We start from the raw sequence: 20,438 nt of genomic DNA, 5'->3' as shown, positions 1-20,438 counted from the left end.
TCATGGCTAGCCATGAAATGGTTGTCAGGTCTGGAAGATAGCTGGACAGAGCAGCACTTTCTAGACTTGATTTTCACCCTGACAGAAGCCCAGTGAAGGTGAGCTGTTGTGTCCAGGCCAACCATCCGAGGTCTTGCCTCAATGGGGAGCATGAAATGGCATGCCCTGCCACCAGCAAGACAGAGGATGTTCCAACCAACTGAGGGATGGGAGGAGCCACAAACAGAATGTGCCAGGAAATACTCATGTTCTTCCTCTCAGCAACACTGCACTGTATATTGTATTCAAAATAACACTATACAGATGAGAAATGTCATAAGCAATAGATTTTGAAAGGCTTTCATTGATACAGGACAAAATGCCACAACGGCTTTCGATCTGGTCGATTTTATCAAAGATATTAAGAATAATGTAGGGACTTCCCTGGTGGTTCAATGGCCAAGACTCTGGGTCCTAATGTAGTGGGCTTGTGTTTGATCCCTGGTCAGGGGACTAGATCCCACACGCCACAACTAAGATTCTATGTAGCCAAATAAACAAATATTCTTTAAATAATAATAATTTAGATTTTCCTAAACTATTCCTAAATTTCCTAAAAAATCACTTTCCTCTGTCTGTCTCTGTTTTGGTTTTTTTGGCCATACCTCTCAGCATGCAGAACTTTCCCAGCCAGGCATCAAAGCCCTACCCCCTGCAGGGGAAGCAAGGAGTCCTGTCCCAACCACTGGACTACCAGGTAAGCCCTTTCTCATTTTCTAGTAACGTGTGTGTGTGTGTGTGTGTGTGTGTGTGTGTGTGTGTGTGTGTAAAACTCGTGTCTGACTCTGCAACCCCATGAACTCTGTGTGTGTGTGTGTGTGTGTAAAACTCGTGTCTGACTCTGCAACCCCATGAACTGTAACCCACCAGGCTCCTTCCTCTCTTCATGGAATTTTTCAGGCAAGAATACCGGAGCGGGTTGCCATTTCCTACTCCAGGGGATCTTCCTGACCGAGGGATTGAATAACTTCTGCTTAACTGAAAAGGTTTTGCCCCCATATTGTATTCAATTTTTAGATTTTGTTTTGAATAGTCCTTATGAAATCCCAATTGTTAAGTGTATTTTCTTTATTTTTGCTTCTCAATAACATGTCTAACTTTCTCACTCATCTGTGTGTACCACAAACAAAAAGTCTTTTGACTTTTGATTTCTAGTATACTGTAGATTCAACATCTAGAAAAATGTTTTCTTAATATACAGCCTGGACATAAGGTAACCTCCCACTTACTTGTTTCTGCAATCTGTCTCCAATACTGAGGCAGGTTAAGAAATAAAGAGCCCTGCTTCTCTTTGAGGGGTGTCGTGACTGTGGCTTTCACTGTTCACTTAGGACCAAGAGCATGACACTCTACTCCTTGAGGAGTTAAAGGTCAGGATTACATGTTTCTGGAGAGTTCCAAAGCTTAAGAAGTTATTCTACTTGTTCGTTTACAACAAGACACAGCAGTCGAGGTTTCCAAGCTAAGCTCAGTATTTAACTCCGAAAGACAAACATAACTTATACTGAGGGAAGTTATGGCCTGGCCTTTGACACAGGCTATAAAGTAAAATAACCAAGAAAAGACAAACCAGGCAACAGAGACACATTAACTTCTTGGTAACCTAGGTCTCCCTATTTATAAGAAAGTGAGCCCAGAATACTTCTTGAGGGAGTCAAAGAATTTGTGAGATAAAAATCAAGTTATTCCACAGAAACTTTTAGAAGACTTCTTCTAAATAAGTAAACTTCTGAAATAAATTTCAGAAGAATGATCTGTTTCAATTCCTCACAATGTGAGAAATTCAGCAAGAGATCCATGCTATCAACTAGAGCTTTGCCTCATACACAGAAACAAAAGTGGCTTTCTCTGAAACAACTCACTTATCTACAGGTATTTCAATTCAGTTAAAAATACTACAGTAAAGAAAAAGTTTGGAAGCATATCTGGGTGCTAACTCTTAACCTATTTCTAGGATGAGTTACCAACAATTGGTGGTAAGTCTTATTTGGAAACGAGTTAGTTACTCATTTCTCTTGGGTCATTTATTACCTCTGCTCATCTCTAGGCTGCAAAACAGAGAAGGAGCCAGGGCCCCTGAATAGAGAGCAGAGTTAGGACTCACTAGAGGAAAAGTCTGAAAGTCCCAGAGCCAGAGGTTCCTGCAGACCTGACCATTCAGAGAGAATGAGTGCTATTCCCAACACCTGGCAAAACTGTTCTAGGCCCTCCCAAGGCCAAGTTCTGAACATGACTTGCCACCCCATACTGCTTTTGCTTCCCCCAGGAAATTCCAAGTGGCCCTTAAAGTTAACCAAAAAATTCTTCTGTCCAGCTGGTCTGTTGGGTTTTTTCCGGCCACACTGACTTCTGAGAGGAACTTTTGTCAAGTTAAGGGACGGCTAGTTTTTTTCCTGATTTTCACTTAAAAATACAAACACAAAAAAAAACTTTAAGGGGACGTGTGTTATATCTCTAATTTCGGGTACAAAATAAGATCTTTTAACATCCCTTTACAGACAGGTAGCTGTCAAGGTCTCCTTGCCATCTGCCAGTCCACCGTCTCCCTTCTTCGCAGCTTCCTCTAGCGGGGATGGGGGTCCCCATTTATAGAAAATGCTCTTTTAGTGACTTGTGACAAGGCACTCACTGGGGCGACGGCAAAGAGGCAGAAAAGACGGACAGGAGGCGAGGAGAGGTCGAAGTCCCCGGCAACCCGGAGCCCCTCTTCTAGGCGCGCCCGGCGAGACCCCGCGACCAGGAATAGAGAGACCAGCACAGCCCACACCCTCAGACCGCCCGGTCTCCCACTCCAGCCAGGGACGGGAGGAGTGAGAAGAGGAGGTCGGGAACACAGCCGGCTGGCCGGCCCAGGAGGAGGAGGGCGGGCCGCTGAGCCTCTCCGCAGGCCGCGCCGGCAAATATGCTGCCTCATCCCGGCGCCCTCCCGCCCGGCCGCCCCACTCACGATGCTCTCGGCCATGGTGGCCGCTCCCGTGTCCGGGCTCGAGCCCCGGGCTGCCGCCGCCTGCCGCCCCACGGGCCTCGCAGCCCCGACCCCGGCCTCAGCCCCGGCCCCGGCCTCCCGCCGCCGCCGCCACCGCCGCTCCAGCTTCGCCGCCCGGCCGCCACCGCCGCGACGTCCTGTGCCTCACCCGACGGGCTCCCCCGGCCGCGCGGCCGCGCAACCAGGTTCCGGCCCCGCAATCAGGTTCCGGTCCCACCAACGGCCCGCGCCTGCGCAGGGCGGCCCCGCGCCGGGCTCCGCGGGAGGGGCGCCCTCCGCTGGCCACGCGGTGGAGAGACGCTGCGGTGCAGCCCAGAGGCAACCGTCATCGGAGCGCATCTCATCCACGGACAGAGATCCGTGGGCTCGAATTGGGCATTCCCGGCGCCCTGCTGGTCAAACGGAAATTCTGTTCAAAGTGTGTTAGGGGGGTATTTGGAGCGGTGAGAATGGAGGGGGCATGCTCTGTGTAACATTGTAGGATTCTCCTAGAAGCTGAATGGAGAATAGTGCAGGAGGAGAATCGGGGAGACCCTTCGGGAGCCTGAGGCTTTAGTTCAGAGGGCAGAACACGGTGGCCATGAGGAGGCTGGACTCAGGACGAACATTGGCGGAAGAGTTGATAGGGTTGCTCCTATCAAGGGGCAAGGTGTGTGGTTTTTATCCCGCTGACACGCATCCTGCTCTCTCACCCTGTCCTGCTCTTGTACAGGACGGCCTCTTTTTGCTTCTCATATACTGACTGTATCCCTTACACAGAAGGGCAAGACTGCGTCCTGGTGGTGACGTCTCCTAGTGTGGTCACGTCCAAGCATTGACAGACGCGCTGTTCTACTCTACACCACTTACCTTTTAATCTCCGTTGTGTGACTGTGAAGGTATTACATTAATGTTTTAAAGTTATTTTAGTAGTTCTGTCTCTGGGGCTGCCATGACAAAATACCACAGACTGAGTGGCTTAAATTTATTTTCTCACAGTTCTGGAGGCCGGAAGTCAGAGATCAAGCTTGGTTTCTTCTGAGGCCGCTCTCCTTGGCTTGCAGATGGCCGTCTTTGTCCTGTGTCTTCCCTCTATACAAGTGCATCCCTGGTGTCTCTCTGTGTCCCAGTTTCCTTTTCTTATAAGGACATTAGAAGAGGGCCCGCCTTAATGGCCTGATTTTAAGCTAACTACCTCTTTAAAGGCCTTACCTTCAAAGTCTCATTCTAAGGCACTGGGGTTGGGACATCAACATAGAAATTTGGCCGGGGTGGGGGGAGGGGGACACAGTTTAGCCCATAACAATGGTGGTAACTACACTTTCATACAAAGGCTACCCAATATCAGAACAGGGCTGAGATGGAGCCAGAGGTGACAACCATCTTCCTGAGAGCCTGCTTTGAAGCCTGATGCAATAATTGATGACGCTGGGCGTGTCCCCTTTGAGGGAGAGACGAGCCTCAGTCTGATTGCACTGGGCCTGACCTCCAGCTCCTGTCCTATCCCTGACCTACTGCCAGGAGCACAGCAGCCTGGGTGGTCCTTTTGTCAGATTGGATGCATGTTACTCAACACCTGTCATCTCCTCATCTCACTCGGAGAAGAATTTGAAGACAGCCACCCTGCTTCAGACTTCACAGGCTTGCTCCCATCTAAAGCACTACACACGCCTGAAATGCTCTTCCTGCATGTTAGTCTGGCGTGTGCCGAGGGCACGACCCAGACCCCCACTCAGGACCAAAGCTACTGGTGGCGCTGGCTGAGCTCCACTTTGGGGACTTGGCTTACCCCCGATCACAGTCCCTTACGCCACGCAGCTCATGCCCAATAGCAGTCGATGGTTAGCAAGGCCCCGCCCCATGTCTCAGTCTGGGACAACTCTGCAGGCCATCCCAGCTGCAAGGATCCCTGAGGCCTTTATTGGGACTGTCTGACTGCTCACTTTCTCCCTCTGCCTGTGCCATGCTGCTTCCATTGTGGGTCTGGATCCTGAGACACTCCCAGGGGACCCTCCTGAACTCATCCTCACAGGGGCCTTGCCCCAGGAAAATCCATAAGGCTCGTTCCCTCTCTTCCTTCAGCTTCTTCTCAGTCCTCTTGTTCTTTTCTTTTCCTTTTTTTTTTTAATTTTTAAAATATGTACTTATTTATTTGGCTGCACTGTGTCTTAGTTACCGCACCAGGGATATTAGATCCTGCCATGCCAGGATCTTTAGTTGCAGCATGTAAACTCTTTACTTGTGACATGTGAAATCTAGTTCCCTGACCAGAGATCGGACCTGGGCCCCCTGCATTGGGAGCACAGAGTCTTAGCTTTTTTTAAATTGAGATGACATTCACAGAACGTACAGTTAACCATTCTAAAGGGGAAAACTCACTGTCCTTTAGTGTGGTCCCAATGTTGAACAATTACCTTCTCTATCTAGTCCTAAAGTTTTCTTCACCTCTGAGAAGGAAACCTCACACTCATTCAGCCATGGCTGCGATTTCCCCCTTTCCCAACCACTGGCAACCACTAGTCTACCTTCTGTCCCTATGGCTTTACCTATTCTACAAGTGGAATCGTATAATATGTGGACTTTTGTGTCTGACTTCTTTCACTGAGCATCATGTTTTCAAGGTTCATCAATATCGTAGCCTGTGTTAGAGCTTCTTTCTATTTTATGGCTGAGTATGGTGGGCTTCCTGGTGGCTCAGTAGTAAAGAATCTGCCTGCAATGCAGGGGCTGCAGGAGATGCAGGTTCGATCCCTCGGTCAGGAAGATCCCCTGGAGGAGGGCATGGCAACCCACTCCAGTATTGTTGCCTGGAGAATCCTATGGACAGAGGAGCCTGGTGAGCTACAGTTCATAAGGTCACAAAGACTCAGACATGACTGAGGCAACCCAACACACATGCACACATACTCATAGCATGGATGGAGCACATTTTGTTTGTCCATTCTTCATTGATGGACACCTGCATTGTCTCCTTTTTTGGCTGCTATGGTCCTGTATATCTATGTATTTGTTTCAGTCCCTGTTTTCAATACTTTTGGGTGTAAACCTAGGAACCAGACATCTTACTTACAGTGAGGCCTCCCTGATCACGTTATACAAGACAGCATCACCACTATTTTCTTTCCTTGCTTCATGACACTCATGACCATACAAAGCAGCACAGTTACTTGTTTCTCCACATACTCTGTGACTTTCCCTGTGCTTGAATGTAAGTGCCCAATGGTGGGGGATCGTCAGCTTTCGTCACTACTGTACTGCAGGGCTCTGTACTGCAGACCAGTCCCTGGCAGAGAATAAACCCTGTGTCAGTCATCTGTGCTCACAATGCTGTTGTGTAACAAACCCTCCCAAAATTCAGTGGCTTAACACTCAGCTGGCCCTCTGCTGGAGTTTTGGCTGGGCTCCAAGGAGTGGTCCTTATGGGAGCAGCTAGTGAGGAACCCGAAGCAAAAACACAGATAGGAGCTTCTCTGGTGGCTCAGCGGTAAAGAATCCACCTGCCAATGCAGGAGACATGGGTTTGATCCCTGGTCTGGGAAGATCCCATATGCTGAGGAGCAGCTAAGCCCGTGTGCCGCAACTGTTGAGCCTGTGCTCTAGAGCCTGGGAGCCACAGCTTCTGAAGCTCGCATGTCCTAGACCCTGTGCTCCTGTGCAACAAGAGAAAGTGAAAATGAAAGTCGCTCAGTCGTGTCTGACTCTTTGAGACCCCATGGACTATGCGGTCCATGGAATTCTCCAGGCCAGAATACTAGAGTGAATAGCCTTTCCAGGAGATCTTCCCAACCCAGGGATCGAACTCAGTTCTCCGGCATTGCAGGCGAATTCTTTACCAGCTGAGCCATCAGGGAAGCCCAAGAATAGTGGAGTGGGTAACCTATCCCTTCTCCAGGGGATCTTTCTGACCCAGGAATGGAACTGGGGTCTCCTGCATTGCAGGTGGATTCTTTACCAACTGAGCTATCAGGGAAGCCCGTGTGACAAGAGAAGCCACTGCACTGAGAAGCCTGCATACCACAACTAGAGAGTAGCCCTTGCTTGCTGCAACTGGAGAAAAGCCCACACAGCAACAAAGACCCAGAGAAGCCAAGAATAAATAAAACATATATATATTTTAAAAGAACACAGATAAACAAAGCAAATAAAAATGAAAAGTGCTGCTTGGGCCGTGCTAGTCTGGAATGGGACCCCAGAAGGAGATTTCAGGGGATGGCATAGGTCAGGGTACATGAGTGCCAGGCTGATCAGGGCCCACCAAGCAGCCCATGTGGCTGGATTGTAAATGGTGAGTGAGGAAGGAAAAGAGATGGGCTAAAACATCAAACAGAGGAAGCTGAGAAAGGGAGTGGGGAGTATGATGGAGACAGGACAGGGCACACAAACCCCCCAGAGACCACCCTTTCTCCTGCCATGCAGTCGTGTTTGCAGAGGGGCCCCTGGCAGCCTCTGTTTTCCACTGTCTCAGGGCCCCGGCAGCCAACAGCAACATCCACACACATCATAGTCTCATGGACTCCATAAGCTGGACTCAGGAGGTGTGGAGGTTCATGCCCAAGGTCTTGCAGAGTTGGTGGGGGATAGGGTCCCGCTTTGAGCCTGTCTTCCCACTGCATCCAAGCTAGGCAGGCAGGCCGAGAAGGAAGACGATGCAGGCTCAGGGAGCCTGGAGCACAGCTCTGTCTGTTCTGTGCTGCTTGGCCAGGGTCCTTCCAAGCTCCAGGGCCCAATAGTGACCTTGACAATGTCCTGCTGCTGAGAAACTCAGAGGGTGAGGGATCCCGGGTACCTCAAAGCCAAGAAGGATGTAATTTACCCAGTGATATGTGAAAAAAATAATAAAGGCACTTCAAATATACATACAGACATTTGTATATAGTTATGGGCTTCCCTGGTGACTCAGATGGTAAAAAATCTGCCTGCAATGCAGGAGACTGGACTTTAATCCCTGGATCGGGAAGATCCCCTGGAGAAGGGAAAGGCTCTGCACTCCAGTATTCTTGCCTGGAGAATCCCATGAACAAAGGAGCCTGCCAGGCTACAATCCATGGGGTCACAGAGAATCAGATACAACTGAAGCTACTAGGCACACACACACACACACACACACACACACACACACACACACACACACACAATTATATGTATATATTTATATATGTATGTATATAATTATGATGGTCAGTTGCTAAGTTGTGTCCGACCCTTTGCAACCCCATGAATTGCAGCACACCAGGCTTCCCTGTCCTTCACTATCTCCTGGAGTTTTCTCAAACTCATATTCGTTTTATATCTATTTATATTTATATATATATATAATTTCTTTCTTTCAGTGAATAAGTCAGAGGATAAACTGGCATTTAGCTGTGGGCTGGTCTCCCAGGCTATTACTGAGGCCCAGGCTCTGATCCTCCAGCTGAGCTGAGGGGTAGCACTGAATCTGCCAGGCTGTCCACACTGGGACCCTCTGGCGATGACCACGAGGCCAGCCCCCCGACAGCTCCCACGTCATGCCTGCAGAGAGCAAGGCCAAGAATCTGGGCTCAGGAAGAAGAATTCTCTGCATTTTGACAAGCAGAGGCTGTGTTAAGCCCTAAAATATGACTCCTCACATGATCCGGTTGTGACCACATCATCCCAGTAGGGCTCACAGCTCACAGAGCAGCCAGGGCCATAGGCAACACCAGGCCTGGTGTCCCAGCTGGAGAAACCAGGGTCCAGCACACCTGTCCTGGTGGAGGATGGAGGAGGGGGAAAGGAGCCCCCTGCTGTCCCAGGTAAGCAATGCTGTGGCGACTGCCAGGGTTGGAGGTGTTCTCTCCCCCCTACCCCACCCAGAGCCCTGCTGTGTACTGGGGAGGTGGATGCCCCACTGCTAAGATTGGGGTAAGGCTTTATTAATCAGGTGACTTAACCACCCCCAGCACCCTGTTCCAACCCTGAAAGGTGACCCAGCCTTGCCCTTGTGTTTAACATGGCGTGGGGTGCATCCACACCCCAAGGATAGCACACACCCAGGGACCATCACCCATTAGGCCACCCCCACATTTTCCCTGCCCCCCCACCTGTGTGACCCAGCCCCCCATCGGCCTTCTCATCTCCCTGTTGCCCCCTGCCTAAGGCTGCCATCCACTCAGCCCTGTATGGCCCCCAGACAAGAGATCTGGCAGGTCTTCCTGTGGATCTGGGTGATGGGAGGGTGGACTCTGGCTTGGTGCAGAAGGGGCTGAAGGCCGATGTCGTTGGCAGCTTGTCCTTTTGCTCTTACTGACTTGTTTAGGTCTGGGGGATGCTGATCAATAACCCTTAGTTCCTCTGCTCTGATGCGGTCAGACAGGTGGGGAGTAAAGGGCTTGTTTCTTCCTGGGAAACTGGGGACTCTGCCCAGGCCTGGGGTCTTAGCTTCCTCATTCTTCCCGCAACCAGACTTCAAGGGCCTGCTGCCCCTTCCCCTGCAGAGAGGGGGCAGAAGCCCTCCCACACCTGCCTGCCAGTGGAGGGGTTGGGGAGCAGGCAGAACTGAGGTGGAGACTGTCCATCAAGGGACAAAGTTCCATCGATGAAACTGGCAGCTTCTCCCAATCTCATGATCAGTGATTCAGGCCTCTGTTGGGGAACTGAGAGGAGGGTGGGCCCCCCAACCCTAAGCACCCCGTTATTATTTTCCTCGGTAAGGCCAGGGCCCCCAAACTTGGCTGAGGGTCCTCCTGGAGGGCAAGCTGGGGTCTTTGGGAGGCCCTGCACCTCACAGAGCCCTGGTCTCATGGCCGCACCCATGTCCCTGGGCTCTAGGGTCTCTGAGCGCCCTCTTCCACCTCTGCTGTCTAGCTTCCTCCCCCTGCAGGCTCTGACCCTGCTCCCAGCTGAGCGTCACAGGGTCTGAGAGAAGGGGGTCACACCGGTGAGACCTCCCTGTTCCTCCTTCCTCTGCAGGAGGCTGGAGGTCAGGAACCACCCCTCACCAGGAGCAGCCCCCTCACTTCCAGTCGCCCAGGACCAGCTCCCTGGGAGGACCCAGCCTGGAGGGCAGGCCTTGGGGGATTCCTGGCCTGCTTGCTCCCCTCAGAAAGCAGCTGCCTCAAGTGCCTACTCTTCCTGTCCAACTTCCTCTTCTCCCTGCTCAGCCTGCTGGCCCTGGCCATCGGGCTCTGGGGCCTGGCTGTCAAGGGGTCTCTGGGAAGTAGTTGGGGGTCCCCCCTGCCTGCAGACCCCATGCTGGGGCTGGTGCTGGGTGGGCTGGCGGTCAGCGCAGTGAGCCTGGCGGGCTGCCTGGGTGCCCTCTGCGAGAACGCCTTTCTGCTGCGCTGCTTCTCTGGGGGCGTCCTTGCCTTCCTGGTGCTGGAGGCTATGGTGGGGGCCCTGGTGGTGGCCCTCTGGGGCCGGTTACAGGATGGCCTGGAGCACATCCTGCACCTGGCCATCACCCACTACCAAGACGACCCAGACCTGTGCTTCCTCATCGACCAAGTCCAGCTGGGGCTGCAGTGCTGCGGGGCGGACTCCTACCAGGACTGGCAGCAGAACCTGTGAGTCCCGGAGCCCACGAGGGAAGAGGGTAGCCCCACAGTGACTGGCAGGGTCCCTGGGGCTGGAGAGGAGGTGGGCCACACTCACATGCCCATACTCACTTGTACACACACTCACCTGTACAGGCTGCTCACCGATACATACTCAGACGTGTGCACATGCTCACACGGGCACATTTGCACATGTACATGCTTGGGCCCAGCCAGGGCCACATGGTCACACAGGGATGTTAATGGAGAAACTCAGATAGCAGATGTAGAAAATCATTTTTGGAGATTGTTGTTTTGTTGTTTTTTTTCCCCCAGTAAGGACATCATACAATATATCTCAGTGTCAATTGAAAATAACTTATAGGTTAATCTAGCTTCCCTTGGAGAAGGAAATGGCAACCCACGCCAGTATTCTTGCCTGGAGAATCCCATGGATAGAGGAGCCTGGCAGGCTACAGTCCACGGGGTCGCAAGAGTCGAACATGACTTAGTGACTAAACCACCACCAGCTTCCCTTGTGGCTCAACTGGTAAAGAATCTGCCTGCAATGCAGGAGACCTGGGTTCAATCCCTGGGCTGGGAAGATCCCCCTAGAGAAGAGAAAGGCTATCCACTTCAGTACTCTGGCCTGGAGAATTCCATGGACTGTGTAGTCCATGAGGTCGCAAAGACTTGGACGCGACTGAGCAATTTTCACTTTCACGTTAGGTTAATCCAGGACATCCCTCTAGACTATGACTCCACAGTTCTCCCTCTGCTATGTGTGTATGTATGTGTGTATGTGTGTGTGTTTAGAGTCACATGGAGACTCTTGAAAACCAGCCACTTGTACCCATGAGTCCCTGAGACGTGCTGAGCCCTTCCTTCCGAGTACCAGGCACCCTAGAAGCACTCACAAGGCTTGTTCTCACTGGGTGGCCATGTGTGACTTTGGGTTGGTGGCAGCCCTTTCTGATGTTGTTATATTCACCCAGCCTACTGGTCTCCAAGCCCCGGCCTTAGTGAAGCCCAATCTTCGAGGAGATGAGACTGTGCCTGTATGGGGCGGGGGGTGGTGAGGGATGAGCCTGCAGCTCACAGGGCCCTGGATGCTTTGACTAGATGCCTAGTCAAAGCCAGGGGCACATGAGGGCCGCCTGAAGCAGGTGATAAGAGCAACACTCCCTCCAGGCCCTGTGAGCTCCTCCCAGGCCTCCTGTCCCTGTCGCTGTCCAGTGTGACCCCTCACGTCCCCACCACAACCCACTGACCCCTACAGAAACCTCTGCCAGTCCTCAACCCCCCTTCTCCGGCTCCAACCCTGATGCTCAGACCAACTCAGCAGCATCTGTGGAGCAAGGGCGTCTTCCTTCCAGCCCCCATCAAATGCTGGCCTCCCTCCAACTGTCTTGTGCAGTGTGTGCCTTCTAGCCAAGAAGCATGTGCAGAGGCCTACCTGGTACGGGATGAATTATAGAGAACTGGGTATTGTGTGTGTGTGTGTTTGTGCACAAGTGTGCATGTGTGTGCCTCTATACATGCATGCCAGTGTGGATTCATACTGTATGTATATGTGTGTGCATTCATGCCTCTGTGCTTGCATGCATGCACACATGCTTGCATGCATGCACATGTGCATGCCTGCGTGCCTATGCACGTATGTGGCCATGGAAGTTTGGAGGTGGGTAGGAGACATTCTGGGAAGCTCAGTGGTAAAGAATCTGCCTGCCAATGCAGGAAACACGAGTTTAGTCCCTGGGTAGGGAAGATCCCCTGGAGAAGGAAATGGCTACCCACTCCAGTATCGGAGAGTCCCATGGATAGAGGAGCCTGGCAGGCTACAGTCCGTGGGATTGCAAAAGAGCTGAACACGACTTTAGCAACTAAGCAACCACAAACAAAGAGACAGTTCACACTGGGGTCCCAGACCAGGGGACCTGCCCACCAGACTGACACTGTGCGCCCTTGCAGGTACTTTAACTGCAGTTCTCCTGGGGTCCAGGCCTGCAGCCTTCCTGCCTCCTGCTGCATCGACCCCTGGGAAGGCGGAGCCTCTGTCAATGACCGGTGCGGCTTCGGGGCCCTGGGCCTGGACGAGGACGCGGCCCAGAGGGTGGTGCATCTGGAGGGCTGCAGTCCCCGACTCCTCCGGTGGCTGCACAGTAACATCCGGACTTTGGGCTGCTACGCCATCGGGGTGGTGCTGGTCCAGGGGGTGGAGCTCCTGCTGGCCATCCAGCTGGTGAGGGCCCTGACTGTCCACAAGGGGGCAGCAGGGAGTGGGGGCCTGTCCACAGGAACCCGACCCAGTGTCCAGCGCTCTGCCAAACTGGTCGTGGGCCGACCAACAGCGGGGACGAAAGACCCCGCTGGGGTCTGGGGCTGCAGGCCGCCCCTCCCCTCCCAGGGCAGATGTCAGAGTAACCTGCCTGGGTGCTTAGGGACACACGCCTTGGACCCCCAGGCCACCTCCGCCTACTGACTTCCAGCTTCCCAGGGTTCCCTTTCCCTCACACTGCCCACTTGCTTGCAAACACTGCTGTTTCAAGTGTAAGCTAACCTCGATGACCCCCTGGCCAGCATCTGCCTCCCACGGAGGGTGCCAGGCAAAGCCACCTGGCCGGCAGAAGGAGCGGGGGGTGAGAAGTGGATGAGATCCTGCTTGCCAAGCCCCCAGCTCTGAATTTCACGTTGACCCTCACTTCCAACGTTCACCTCTGACCTCCACTTCCAACCACCTCCAAGTCCCACCTCCAAGCCCAGCCTACAAAACTCCATGTCTTCACCATAGCCTGGCACCTGCCCTCCTCTGGGGCCACCTCCCCCTTTCCTGTCCATTGTGATGGTTAAGGATGAGGCCCAGGCCTCTCTCTCCAGAGTCCTTTTTTTTTTTTGGCAAAGTGTAAGTTTTATTGCAATGTATCACTCATACAGTAAATTGCACCAACCTTAAGTGGGCAGCGTGAGGCTTCTTACTTACCTATACACCTGTGGACCCACTACCACTACCAAGTCTAGCTCCAGCCCCAGCAGGGTTCTTTGTCCCCCCCCAAGGTCACCCCTGGTGGAACTTTGTTACCTTCAGTTCACGTGGCTTTTTCTGGCCTTCACATAGATGGGATCATGGGGCCCCCTTCTCGAGAGTCACTCTCCAGTTACTGCTGTGTGAACAGAGCCCCACGTACGTGTGGACATGCACTTGGGCAGTTTCCAGAAGATGACTGCTAGTAGGGACAGTTTTGTGCAGGGCTGTATGTATGACAGCGTGCCCCGCTGTGGGGTCAGGAGTGGAATTGCAGAGTTGCTGGTGGGCATCTGTCCGGCTTTAGTGGACACTAAGGGGGGCACGGGGGCCCAGTTTCCCTGCACCTGTATCCTCACCTGTGGGGAGCAAACAGGCTTTCTCACCCCCTGACCCGAGCTCCTGTCCCTGCAGTACGTGAGGCTGCCCACCTTGCCCCGATCTGGCCTTCAGGAGCCTTCTCAGCACCTGATGTGTTTCCTCCCCTCAGCCTGGCCGAGGCCCCGCCATCCCTGCCACTTGCGCCTGCGCCATCCACTCCTACTGAACAGACCCTACCCTCAGGCCCTGTCCCCACTGACAATACACCCCAGACAAGAGGTGGGGAGCAAGGCTAACTTTATTTAACAGGACAGCAAGCATGGGCCACGTTGGAAAGGAGAAGCTTCCTACTGGTGTGACTGGTCCAGAGGGTTCTCCTTCTCTGACGCCTGCAGGACTCCTGCCATCCACCTGCCGGCCCAACGGCCTCAACTGGGAAAGGCTAGTGAGGGAAGCCCGTCCTCACCCGCAGACGGGCGGGGGTGGTGGTGGGAGGTGGCAGGAGGTGGGATGTGGCAGACACCACTGGGAGGCCTGCCCTAGCTTTCCAGCCTGGGGAGGAGAGGATCTGTGGACCAGTGTTTCCGGAAGTTAAGCAGGGCCCGGCTGCCCCGAGAGGGTGTCCTGAAGGGAGGTGGTGGGCTCCTGGGAACTAGCATCCAGGAGGCTCGAGGCTGCCGCCCTGTGAGGGTCTCCAGACACAATCCAGACACTCTGGACCTCCCAGGGGGCCAGCCCTCCTCAAAGGAATCTTAAGCAGGGGGTCAGAGCAGGCAGCGGAGTGGAGGGGCTGAGGGTGGGGGTCCAGGGCTAGATGATGCCGTATTGGGCCAGCTCGTGCAGCTCCAGGTGGTTGAAGGCCTCCCATGGGCAGATGACGGTGATGTCTGCAGGACAAGGGGGCAGTAGGTTGAGGGTCCCAAGGCCCCCAGTGCCTTCATGCCCTCTGGGCCCTGTTGTCCACGCCCCAGTGATGAGAGTACAAGGTCCTTTGGGCATAGAGCCCTCCTCTCAGGACACACCACCTTTGGGGGGTATTGAATGGGTGCCCTGCCCAGGAAGAGAGTGGTTGCCTCAGGCCTGGAGGAGGGGTGGAGCAAGGTGGGTCTTGCTGCTGGTGAGGGGGGTGGGGGACTGGGACAGCAAGAGCTTTGTTCCTTCCAGCCTTTCCAAGCACCCACTGAGTAGGAAGGACCCTACTCGGGTGGTGTCTGAAGCTTGCAGTCGAGAAAGGGAATGAAGCACAGCTAGGGGGAAGTGCCCTCTGCCTGGGGCGGGGGGCTGGGCCCCGGGCACTCTGGGGGCGTGGGTGAGTGGGGGGACCTGGGTGGACACTTGTGGTTGTCATACCTGTTCCCAGACCTTCCATTCCAGGGATGTCATCACCAAACCTGCAAGGACAGAGCAGTCAGGGCGGTGACCAGGAAGAGAGGAGGGGGCGGCGTGCGTGCACTTGAGTGCAGGTTCCTGGGAATGTGGTGTGTCTGAGTGTATCCTGGGTGTGTACAGACAGGGCTGCGTGTGTGGGGTGCTGGTTGAGTGTCTGGGTGGTGGTGTGGGTGGGTGTCCTTTCCAGACCTTTCAGCAATAACAGCTAAAAAGGGTGACAGGAACCCCCCCCTTCCTGTTCCCAGGGAATGGGGATCCTGAGACAGGCCGGCTCAGGCCCCCGAGAACCGCCCCACACACTTAGGAGGATGGGAGGATAGGAGAAAAGGGTGGCTGAGGCCCCACCCAGCCCCCCACCCGCAGTGCAGCGCCCCTCCCTCCTGGACAGCTGGTGGGCCCTCCACCCCCCTCTCAGAGCCACCTCTCCCACAGCTCTGCTTACCCTTGGACACCTTTCTTGGGGGGCTTGCTCTTGAACTGCCTGGTTTGCCGCTGCTTAAATTTTGGAGGCCCTTTCCTGGGAGTGACGGGTCCCCCCATCACCCTGGTGGCCGAGCGGATCTCGGCCTTGGGTGGCTCCAGGTTCATGGCCAGGTTGGCAGAGATCCCGCAGTGACCTTCAGCTTCTGGACTCCCTCACGTTCTGGGCCCTCCTGCTTCCGACCTTCCTCGCAGGTCTCAACTCTCTGGAGCAGGGGAAACCCTGCAATATGAGACCCACCGGTCCCCAGCAGGACTTGGATGGCAGTCCCCTGACCCAGGGAGCCTCTGCCAACTGCAACTGGGGCCCAAATGAGGACCAGGCAGGGGGTGAGAGTGCTGGGTGGTCCCCAGGTGCACCCTCCTTATGCCTTCCCCCTTCTGCATTCCCCATCCCAATCTCTGGGGTGGAACACTCAGCCTCATTTATGGTGGCATGTTGGATACCCAATGGTGCCTAAAAGTAGCCTGAGAAATGGGAGGGCAGGGGAGGGGCCTGTGTCACAAGGAAACCCCCAACTGGGCTGTGTAGCCTTGGCTCCAGCAGTGTCTTCCCTCTGCTGGTGAACACAACCCCTCCACCCGCCACCACTCACTAGGCACCAGCATCACCTGCTGGTGTCCTTGAACCCACTGCACGGGGTGGCCTCCCTTCCTCCTCTCCCCCAGAGCCTCCCCCTCAATGCCCTAAGCCCTGGTGACCTTGGCCAGGGGAAGCTCACCTTCCTTTAAGCCTATTAGCACCAGAGGGAGACTCTAATCTCTCAGGAAACACTGTGAGCCCAGAAGGTTCTGGGGTTAAGTACATGACACAGCCAGGAGCCACTACCCTGGCACTGGATGCCCCAGGTACCACCTCTTGGGGCCCCTTTTCTTGTCGCCCATTTGTGGCCTGCAATGCCTGACTTCCGTCTGGGGCCACTGCCTGCTGCCTGCTAGAGTTTAAGGGCTGAGACCAGCTGGGAGGTAAGGACAGGTAGTTCTATCAAGACCAGTGAGGAAGGCCTGGCCATGAGTACCAGGGCACCTAGTTGGATAGGCCCCACTGTGGACCTGCCCTCCCTAAGTTTTGGCCTCTGTGCTGGGACCAGCATCAGCCTGAGAGGAACCGGGGATCAGGGGCCGGATCTACACTGGGTCCAAGGTGGACAGCAGCAGGTCTGGTGGCCCTGGCGGCTCAAACCCCGTGACACCCACTCCTCACGGCTCAGGCACTGTAGGCCCAGCCAGTCCCTTCCCCAGTCCCAGGCCATGGGCCTGGTGTGGGCAGTCCTGAGACCTGATGGAGCTCCAACTATCAGATGCTATCTCCATGGAAACCGCTGCCCAAGCTGCCCTGGCCCCAGCCTGGCCTGTGGCTTGTGCCCATTTAGGTTGGCTGAATGTGTGTAGCCCGAGGCTCCAAGACCATTGCTAGCCTGGGGGACAGCCTGCACCACCATCTGACATGGGGAGCAGAGGACGTGATAGGCTGGGCATCCTCTCTGAACAGGGCAGTGGGTGGCCTCCCATAGACCCAGACCTCAGGACGGTAGTGAAAAGCCCACCAGCTCCCCATCCTCTGAGCAGATACCCGCTAACACCCTTGGGTAAGTGGCCACCAGGAAAGGCAACCTGGGAAGGTCGCTACTCACCAAGTTCTGGGGCAGGTCTCAGGGGACCATGGGTGTAAGTGGCAGGCCTCCCTCAGCAGGGTGCCGGCTGGGCATTTATCCTGCAGCTGGGTAAGCTGATTAGGACTGTGCCTGACACCACACTAATGAGATTGTGGGGTTGGGTAGCACTACCGAGGATTCCCCAAGATGGGGGAAGGGGCTTAGGTGCGATCAAGGAAAGGACAAGCTGGGGACAGGGTCAGGGCAGGCAAGGGATATATGATCATGAACAACCAGCCTCTCCTGAAGCTGCTTGTTTTAAAAAAATATTTGTTTGCTGTGCTGGGTCTTAGTTGTGGCATGTGAGATCTGTAGCTGCAGCATGGGAACTTTTGGCTGTGGCATGTCAGATCTAGTTCCCAGGTCAGGGGTTGAACCCAGGGACCCTGCATTAGAAGTATGCAGTCTTAACCTCTGGACCACCGGGAAGTCCCTGAAGCTGCTCATTTTGAAGCAAAGATGACATGGCACTGGCTGTCATCTGAGACCTCTCTCCGCTTTCAGTCCTGACTGCTGAGGAACCCCTTTCTGCCCCCCAAAGCCATGTAGCCTGGTCCTGATCCACTTCTTTGGCCTCACCTCTCATCCCTCCCTTTTGCTCTGTGCTCTAAGGAACTTCTTCCACCCCTAGGGTCTTTGTATTTGCTGTTCCCACCATGTGGTGCATTTTCTACATCTGTCCCCTTCCCCTAGCTTCTTCCTCCTGGGATTTCACAAAGATCAACCCCAGGTTCATATACACATAGAAAATCTTTCATTTTTTTTCCCACAAATATGTTTTATTGAGGAAAAAAAAGTAAACTTCTTCCTACATCTCTGAGATTAACTACCTCCATGTTGTAGACCCGTTCAGGGGCCTCAGGCCCACTAAGGTCTGCTGTGCTTTTGTCTCCAGGGAAATCGCTTCCTGGGCCATTTTCAAATCTGTAGGACATGACTGAAGTAGATGCTCTCTGACATAAAGTGTAACAAACATGTATTGCTACTATCATGTTTCTCTGAAAAAACCAGAACTGATTCTGGATGACATGATTAGCTGGCCAAGATAGCTGGCACTACTGGGTGTATCCTCAGGCATTAGTACGGCAGCATGTCTTATGGCTGTGTGGTTTCATTCTTTGGTCCACAGATCTGCCTTCATGGGAAATGCTGGCTTTACATTGAAGGCCTCTACCTGGGAAGGCCTGTTTTATCAGCTCAACTCCTTAGTGAAGTTGGATCACAACCCTAGCTTTTCTCTTAAATGAGGAGATAAAACAGGCAGAAATTCGTTTAACCCTGTCCATCCAGGCCACTGGTATCAGAGCTTGGAAGTCTGCAGTTGGATGGATGGGATGCTTCCCAGGTCATCTGTGGGTATTTGTGCCTACCAGAGCTTTGCTAATGGCCACCTCAGGGGCCTGTTTGACCTGTGGGTCAAACTTCTGGGACGCTGGGATATGGAAGGGGGCGCCTGGGCTCATTGCCATTTAAGTAGTCAAGGAAACGGGTTTACTTTCACCTTCACGGGTTGGTGAAGGCTCTAGGTGCCCTGTGGACACACGATGACTTATGACATAAGCCTACAGATGATGACACAAAAGCCTACTGTCTAACCACCACAGAGAATGTATTTATTCTCAGGCAAAGTCAATAAACAACTCTTCCTACTCCTGCCAGCACCAGCCGCATGAAGGGGCCATGGATAAAGGCGGCTGTGCAGGATCCCGAGGAGGAGTGTGTCGGGGTGAGGGTGTCTGGCCAGGTGGCTCAGCCTCCACTCCTAATGCGGAGCTGGATCTCCATCCGGAGGAAGGCCTTGAGGTTCTCATCAGTTACGTGCTCCTCCAGGGCGGCCAGGGCCCGCTCCCCGCCGTCCTGGTAGTGCTGAAGCAGTGCATCTGCATACTCTACCCACACGCAGTTGGGGCAGCCGCTCATGCAGCAGTTGGTGGGTGGCTGGAGCTCAGGTGGTGGCGGGTACAGAGGTCCTGAGGGGCCCCCACCCGGCAGGGAGGACTTGGGCTGCCCGGACCCCACTTCCACATGGTTCTTCCCAAACTCTCTGTGGGCTCCACGGACTTGGATCCTGCGAAGAAGGCTGCTGCCTCCAGGAAGCTTTTGGCACCAGTCCCAGCTGGACAGTGGCCCCTAAGGATGCAGATAAGCACATGAGTCTCTAGGAAGCTGGTAAGGCCCTGCCTGCCTTCTGCTCTGGGCAAACTTTGGCTTCCTGTCACTAGCAGGGGACTCCATGTCTTTCTCAGCTTCCTTAATTCCTGCATGACCCTAGACAAGTTACTTTGTCTTTAGACTCGGCTTCCCATTTGTAAGAGGGACCTGACGCTTGGGATGAGGATGACCCATAAGTTCGTGAGAGAGGCTGGGTTCCACGCCTGGCAGTAGGCAGGCACTAGGCAGATGCTGAGTGGTGAGACTGTATCTCCAGCTAAGATGCCTTTGCCTGGTGGTCAGGACTGTGACGGAGGTGGAGGCTTGTGAGCTCCAGCCCAAACAGCCACCTCCTCTCCCTCTCCAACCAGTACTGCCACATTTCCCTCCCGTGACCATCCTGACTAATCGCATCAGCCCTTCATCCCTCTTCCTTGTCACAGGAGAAGCCCAAGTCATTCCCAAGGTCCAGGGGACAGCCTTCTCCCCACCTGGAACCCCCACCCTGGCCCCTTGCTCTGTCTCCAGGGCACTGAACACGGGCCCACATTTTATTTCTCTAACTTCTCCAGCGAGGAGCATCAGCTCCTATTCACTGAGGTTTCCCCTAAGGCCTTGCACACAGCAGCTGTTCAACGGATACTGGACGGGGAGCGGGGAACGAGCGCAGACCCCGCCGGCACTACCCCGAGCTCTGATCAGCGGCGGGAAGAGCGGGGCTCCTCGGCCCCTATGGGGCCCAGCCTCCCGAACACATCCCGTCCCCGTCCCCGCTTGTACTTGCCCCGCCGAGGGTAGCGGCAGCCACCGCGCGGCCTCCCCCAGCTACCCTCCTCAGCAGCATTGCCCGCGGCCTGGCTCACTGCGCACGCGCTGCAGGCGGCCGTGAAAGGCGGCCGCTCTGGCCAATCCCGACCCGTCAA

The 20,438-nt window shown here is 54.2% G+C and overlaps 4 protein-coding genes across 4 annotated transcripts in view; 1 reads left to right on the top strand and 3 right to left on the bottom strand.

The window, feature by feature from the left end:
- Positions 1-3,093, bottom strand: part of NPLOC4 (NPL4 homolog, ubiquitin recognition factor) — a 52,393-nt gene extending 49,300 nt beyond the window's left edge. Inside the window, exon 1 of the mRNA XM_061144539.1 lies at positions 2,987-3,093. Coding sequence (XP_061000522.1) covers positions 2,987-3,001 — 15 coding nt within the window. The 5' untranslated portion in view covers positions 3,002-3,093. The remainder of the gene's footprint in view (positions 1-2,986) is intronic.
- A 5,649-nt stretch (positions 3,094-8,742) lies between these two features.
- Positions 8,743-14,066, top strand: TSPAN10 (tetraspanin 10). The gene is made up of 7 exons (XM_061140784.1): positions 8,743-8,778; positions 9,123-9,242; positions 9,935-9,944; positions 10,068-10,527; positions 12,469-12,871; positions 13,934-13,936; positions 14,010-14,066. The coding sequence occupies exons 1-7, from the start codon at positions 8,743-8,745 to the stop codon at positions 14,064-14,066; spliced, it is 1,089 nt and encodes a 362-aa protein (XP_060996767.1).
- An 87-nt stretch (positions 14,067-14,153) lies between these two features.
- Positions 14,154-15,896, bottom strand: PDE6G (phosphodiesterase 6G). Its single transcript, XM_061144533.1, has 3 exons — positions 15,672-15,896; positions 15,191-15,231; positions 14,154-14,727 (listed from the first exon to the last, which is right to left on the bottom strand). The coding sequence occupies exons 1-3, from the start codon at positions 15,815-15,817 to the stop codon at positions 14,651-14,653; spliced, it is 264 nt and encodes an 87-aa protein (XP_061000516.1). The 5' UTR covers positions 15,818-15,896; the 3' UTR covers positions 14,154-14,650.
- A 3,058-nt stretch (positions 15,897-18,954) lies between these two features.
- OXLD1 (oxidoreductase like domain containing 1) lies at positions 18,955-20,426 on the bottom strand. Its single transcript, XM_061144532.1, has 2 exons — positions 20,300-20,426; positions 18,955-19,494 (listed from the first exon to the last, which is right to left on the bottom strand). The coding sequence occupies exons 1-2, from the start codon at positions 20,357-20,359 to the stop codon at positions 19,114-19,116; spliced, it is 441 nt and encodes a 146-aa protein (XP_061000515.1). The 5' UTR covers positions 20,360-20,426; the 3' UTR covers positions 18,955-19,113.
- Positions 20,427-20,438: the final 12 nt, after the last annotated feature.

The sequence above is a fragment of the Dama dama genome, chromosome 5 (assembly GCF_033118175.1).
Source record: "Dama dama isolate Ldn47 chromosome 5, ASM3311817v1, whole genome shotgun sequence".
NCBI classification, from domain to species: domain Eukaryota; kingdom Metazoa; phylum Chordata; class Mammalia; order Artiodactyla; family Cervidae; genus Dama; species Dama dama.
The sequence above is the reverse complement of the archived record's forward strand: the minus strand, read 5'-3'. Positions and strand labels throughout refer to the sequence as shown.

Bases quoted from the DNA above. Each gene is read 5' to 3' on its own strand.
- TSPAN10 (XM_061140784.1), top strand. From the start codon at position 8,743: ATGGAGGAGGGGGAAAGGAGCCCCCTGCTGTCCCAG. The intron at 8,779-9,122 runs GTAAGCAATGCT...CCCCTGCCTAAG, and splicing joins GGAGCCCCCTGCTGTCCCAG to GCTGCCATCCACTCAGCCCT. The intron at 10,528-12,468 runs GTGAGTCCCGGA...GCGCCCTTGCAG, and splicing joins CAGGACTGGCAGCAGAACCT to GTACTTTAACTGCAGTTCTC.
- PDE6G (XM_061144533.1), bottom strand. From the start codon at position 15,817: ATGAACCTGGAGCCACCCAAGGCCGAGATCCGCTCGGCCACCAGGGTG. The intron at 15,232-15,671 runs GTAAGCAGAGCT...CTGTCCTTGCAG, and splicing joins CCCAAGAAAGGTGTCCAAGG to GTTTGGTGATGACATCCCTG. The intron at 14,728-15,190 runs GTATGACAACCA...CTTGTCCTGCAG, and splicing joins AATGGAAGGTCTGGGAACAG to ACATCACCGTCATCTGCCCA.
- OXLD1 (XM_061144532.1), bottom strand. From the start codon at position 20,359: ATGCTGCTGAGGAGGGTAGCTGGGGGAGGCCGCGCGGTGGCTGCCGCT. The intron at 19,495-20,299 runs GCAAGTACAAGC...CTGCATCCTTAG, and splicing joins CTGCCGCTACCCTCGGCGGG to GGGCCACTGTCCAGCTGGGA.